Source organism: Tarenaya hassleriana, unplaced genomic scaffold (genome assembly GCF_000463585.1).
Source record: "Tarenaya hassleriana unplaced genomic scaffold, ASM46358v1 Cleome3, whole genome shotgun sequence".
Lineage (NCBI taxonomy): Eukaryota > Viridiplantae > Streptophyta > Magnoliopsida > Brassicales > Cleomaceae > Tarenaya > Tarenaya hassleriana.
The window spans coordinates 1450278-1456277 of NW_010966177.1; the positions used below are offsets into that span (position 1 = coordinate 1450278).

General features: G+C 30.9%; 1 protein-coding gene across 1 annotated transcript in view; it reads left to right on the plus strand.

The window, feature by feature from the left end:
- The first annotated feature begins 4218 nt into the window (after positions 1 to 4218).
- The window catches only part of LOC104818670 (gibberellin receptor GID1A-like), a 3015-nt gene continuing 1233 nt past the window's right edge, over positions 4219 to 6000 (plus strand). The window contains exons 1-2 of the mRNA XM_010548358.2: positions 4219 to 4452; positions 5387 to 5993. Of these exons, the coding sequence (XP_010546660.1) occupies positions 4411 to 4452; positions 5387 to 5993 (649 nt within the window). The 5' untranslated portion in view covers positions 4219 to 4410. The remainder of the gene's footprint in view (positions 4453 to 5386; positions 5994 to 6000) is intronic.

Consider the following 6000-nt stretch of genomic DNA (forward strand, 5'->3'; position numbering starts at 1 on the left):
TATTCCAGTAATATTTGTCTTTATTGTATTTTATTTTTTTTCTGTATTTTAATTGTTATTGTTGTATTATAATTATATCACAATAAAAAAAAAGGTTTATTTATTATCGCCGACCTTTGAGAGAAGTCACTAGAGGATAGATAGTGACACAAAAAGATAAGACAAGAGTTATTTGTCGTTATCTTTTGAATGAATAGACTATTTTGCCCTTCTGTGAATAATCATTTTATATTCACTCTTTTACTCTGTGAACCATTGTAATGTTGGACGTTAAATATTAAACAAATAGATAATTAAACTTAATATACAATATTGAGGTTTTTCCTGTTTTGCGCAATAATTATGAAATTCCTTACAATAAGCAAGTGTAGATAATTATGAAAAAGGAAGGACAAGGATAATGAAGAGGGAAAAGGACAGAAACGTAATTTGACATTAGAAAACGGCCAGGAACGGATCCCCCGTTATGCTCACGTGGTTGTGGAGTGATTGCGAAGCGACCGAAGCTCTTCCACTTTTGTTCCGTTCTGTTTGTCTTTGTCCTTTTCCCCAATTTTCTTCATTCGACGTCACGAAAATAACCAACACCAAAAAGGACCGAAAACAAAATTAATAAAAAGACGTAACGACGTATTGATACAAAATATATATATATATATATATATATATATATCATTAAACTTTTGAATTTGCTTATTTCTATGATAGGGGATCGTATTTTGTGTACATTAATTATTTTACGTCACTAAAATAACCGAATGGCATAATGCCAAAATCAGAAATTAGTGAAAGACGTAATGATCGTGGAAAAAATAAATATGAATACGTAATGGCCGTTGTAAAAAAAATATTAAACTATTAAGAATACCGAAGAAAGATCGTTTCTTTTTCTTTTTCTTTTATTTTTATTTTTACATATTTTTAAAATATATAAAATAACTATTATAATATATATAGCATACGTAAAAAAATGGAAATACTAGGATTGGATACATAAGTTTTACACACAAAAGACAACGATCTTCACTTTTGATTGAAAGCGAAGCGACTTGGACCAAACCCCATCCCAAATTGTTGTCACCTAAACTTTATTAATGACTATTTTTGGATGGTGCATGGATTAATTTTGACTAATCTAAGATCCTTATATATATTAATATCTCGAAGTCTTCCAATAATTTGAATGGTTACAAAATATTACTTTTTATCACATTAGCTTTTGACATATGATATGTGAATCTTTGTCATTTTAATTTATTTATTTTATATTTTTATAATTTGGAAATTTACCGAATTATTGTACCAACTATATCTTTCAAATAATTGAAAAAAATAAAGGCGAATACTATTTCAAATGGAAACTCGAATTTGGATTGGAAAAGAATTTTGTCTTATCATTTACCAGTTGAGTCGTCTAATCTTAGGTATTTTTTATTTTTATTTATACAACATTGCATAAATAAATTGTGAAAAAAGTAAAAAAAAATTATATTATGCTAATTTTGGAGAAAATCAATGTATTAATCGCTAAATTTTTCATATACAAACTAGTGAAAATGAAAAACGTTGGAGAAAGTTTTACAGATCCGATGTACATTACATTAACTATAATACTATCAAGAGATTTACAATGCATTCATTTGGTTCAATTTACCCATGATCTTGTTCAAAATAAATTTTTTTTGATATTTTATATTTTGTCTAAAATCGAAGGAAGTATTGGTATGTCATGCCTCATTTATCTAATATCATCTTAGTTTTTAGAGTCTGTAGTTTATCTTCATAAAATCTAGTTTTCTATAATTGGTTGTAACAATTTACTTACAGGTCAGATTTTGTTATGATTTATAATAGTTTTTAATACTTATGTTTTCGTTAAATGTGTTTTTTCATATAATATTAGTAATTTAAATTATCAACTCTTCTTTACCAAAAAAGAACTATAAACGACTCTTGAAAAATCTAACAAAAAGTTTTTAATGATTTAACAAGAGCTTTACAAAAACGAAATAAGATAATATTTTTTTAAAACTAGGTGAAGACGACAAAGTTAGATATCTCTAAAAAATAGCATATCTGACCTGTGACCACCCCTACTTGAAACTATAGCCAACTCGTGAAAAAAATTAAAAAATTTTATAATGATTTGATAGTGTATGACCTCTAATTTTTTGTCGTTAGCTGTTTTATTTTGTTTTTTTTGTCTGTACACCTTTCGTCAGACAAAATTAAACTTGTTAAAAAGTTGAAAAGATTTTTGTTGATTTGGCAATGCGTCATCTTTGTTCGGTGTGACATTTTTAATCGATCTATTTTGATTATTTATGACGGCAAATTTTGTTGTTTGGATTCGTCTTATCGAAATTATATGCATTTTCTGTTGTATAAAGAGAAATAAAATGTACTTATTTGGTTCTCATTTACCTCTCTGATTTATTATAAAATCTAAGTTTTTTTTATAATGTTAATCGATCGCCAAAAGACCTGAATGATGATTTAGTTTGAAAGAGAATTTAGTTTTGCAAATATTTATCTTATGGTAAATCTACATTATCTTTTTTCGCATAACATTTATTTAAAAAAAATACAAAAATTCATTAGACATTTGGTCCAACTATATATTCCAGAGAATCAGAAAAATTTGAGAGAATGTTATTTCCCATGCTTAGGTTTAAATCTGGGGTAAGAGCATGTAAAGCATGCTCTTACAAATTTAAATTTGTTAAAAAGTTGAATAGGCTTTTAGTGATTTGGCAATACATTATCTTTATTTTATGTGATGTTTTTAGTCAATCTATTTTGGTTATTAATTTATAAAAACAATTTTTGTTGCTTATGATTTACTTCTATGATTTTTGCTATATATAGTTTGTGCTATGTACTTTGCTTTGATTTACCTCTATGGTTTTTTTTTAATTTTATTTTTTCTTGTGTCGTTATCTAATTGCCAAAACATGAGAAAGGAAAGAGTTTTGATCATCAGATGACACATTAGCTTTTTCTAGCAAGCTTTTGGTCGATCAATTTTATTTTTTTATCTATCATATCAATATTTTTTGTTATTTAACTTAAAAAAATTAGTGATCTTTGTAATATAAAGAGAACTACAATGTATTCGTTTGATATAATTGGCCTAGGATTCTTTCAAATTCTAATTCTCCTCTTGTGATATTATCTAATTATCTAGAGGAAGATTTGATCATTGATTATATATATATCCACTCTTCTTTTTCTATACTTTTGTTGTCTATTTTGGTAATCTTTTATGCAGTAATCTTCGAATAATAATCAATGTGGATTATTTCTCTCGAATTAGAGTTTGTGTTTGTGTTTCTATTTTTAAAAAGGATAAACCCAAAAAAACCCTTCAATTATCTTATTTACACACAAAAAAAACCTTTTACTTAAAATTCATTATAAAAAATTATCGACTATTAATTTTGAATAAAAAAGACCATCAACTATACAAATTGTTTAAAACTAATTTTTTACTTTAAATTTATTATAAAAAATCATCAACTATTAATTTTAATAAAAAAATCATCATATATCTAAATTACTTAAAAATATATAAAATTTGAATAGAAAACATATATAAATTATACAATTTTAAAAATCACAATAAAAATATAATATTTATTTAAATTTATCATATTTAAAAAATTTATATAAATACTATAAACATCATTCTTTATATAATAAATTTGTATACACATGTTATATTTAAATTTGAGGTTGTAAATATTATATTTAAAATTTTATTATATATTAATATTAATAAATCAACTAACTATACTTACATATTTCCCTCCTTTTTTGTTAGGGTTTTCTTTCCCGTTTTCAGATTACAACGTTTCTCTTTTTCTAAAAATGCTTCGTAAGTAGAACGCGTGATATGTTTTTTTACATTCAGTAAAAAACTTACATACTTTATTATTTTGTGATATAAAATAACTTAAATTGCTTACGAAATATAAATTAACTTATTATCCTCGTTTTGGAAAACAAAATCCAAATCAAAATGATTTATTTCGTAAGGCCCACCGAACAGTCGTCACGCCCTACTCCCTCCCCGACACGTGCGAATTAGCAGGCGCACGTTATGTTATCCTTTCAAGCGTCCACTAACGTGCGCCTCGTCGTTATCCGCCACCTCTCCCCGGTGTGTGTGTATTAGTCACTTGCGCCGGTGTTAAGGTGTTAAACCACTCGATCCGCAGTATAAAAAGGAGGTATCTTTCCATTTCCGGAAACAAATTTAACTCATCGAGGCCCGTTTAGAAATTTGAAATCGCTCTTCTGGTCCCTGTTTCTTGCGTTCTTGCCGAGTCAGTCGACGGAATTTGGGAAAATTCCGATCCGGGTTTTGCGTTTCCGTGCTGTTTGATTGGATAAAAAAAGGTGATTCCAATGGCTGCGAGCGATGTACAAGCTAACATTCTCGAGAGCAAGGTGAGGCCTTTTTTTAATGGCTTGGTTCTTTTTCTTTTTGTATCCTGGCTGATTTGACCTCTGCTGTTGTGATTGTCAGTCAATTTCGTTACTTAATATGGAATTCTACAATGGGTCTGTTTCAGTATTTGCTTTCGTTTGGGTTCTTAATGATGTTCTTATGGCTACTTTTGGTTCGAACTTCTGTAGAATTTCGTTATGGGGTTTAATCGGATGTGTGTATATATATATATATCTGTATTTTTCTTTTATCAAAGCCCAGGGCTCTTATGTATTGGGACGTGTCGTTCCTTCATGGGTCTTTTTTATAATTTCGGTTTCAATTGGCTTTTATGTTTAGTTTCCGTTGATCATCCCTTTGATTCTCTCCGAGAAACTGCTATGGCTTCTTTTGATTCATTGAACTAAGGCTTTGAATCGGGGAAATACTAATATTGATGCCTTTGTTTGTGCATAGCTCTCGAGTCTATTGGATTTTTAGACGCAAATTAACTGACTTTGTGTCGGAATAATGAACCAGTTAAGTCTTTTAGGATCAGATTTTGTCTGTGTCTCAAAGCTACGTGTTGTGTATTTAGTTTGGCTGCCAACCTGCTGTTTTTTTGCGGGAAAGTGAACTTCTGGTTAGCTTTATACAACTCCTTTTTTTGGCGGCTTCCATTGAATTCGAAGCTCTTACTATGTTTTCCTGTTGGTGAGCTCTTTCCTGTTTTGGGTTTTCTGAGATTTCAATTTAATTCACAAAAGAACCTCAAAAAGCCTCTTCCATGGAACAATACAATACACCCTCTTAATGATCTTTTCCTTGCATGATTCATCAAACCCTTTTTTTATTCCATTGTAAAAGCCTCGACCTTTACTGCGGATGGGCGTTTTAGTGAACAGTTTTCATCGGATTCAGATCTGAGCCTTTGGTGTGTGTTCTATTTTGCAGAGCGTGGTTCCACTCAACACATGGGTTCTGATATCGAACTTTAAGGTGGCTTACAAGATCATACGCCGCCCCGATGGAACCTTCAACCGTTACTTGGCAGAGTTTCTCGACCGTAGGGCCTCGGCAAACGCGAATCCAGTTGACGGGGTCTTCTCGTTTGATGTCGTCGTTGATCGAGAGACTTGTGTTATCACTCGGGTTTACAGGCCGTTCAAAGGAGGGGAGCGGGTGCCGCTGAGTATAGTTGATCTCATGAAACCTGTTGAAGACCAGGTTATGCCCGTTATCGTCTTCTTCCATGGCGGAAGCTTTGCTCATTCCTCGGTGAATAGCACTATATACGATGTCTTCTGCCGTAGGATTGTTAATGTGTGCCGTTGCATCGTTATCTCTGTGGATTATCGCCGTACACCTGAGAATCCATACCCATGCGCTTATGAAGACGGGTTTGCTGCTCTGAAATGGGTCAATACAAGATCTTGGCTTAAGAGCAAGAAAGACTCAAAGGTCCATACTTTCTTGGCCGGTGATAGTTCTGGAGGTAACATGGTGCATAACGTGGCATTAATGGCTGCAGATGCGGGGATCGAAGTGATGGGAAACATTCTGCTGAA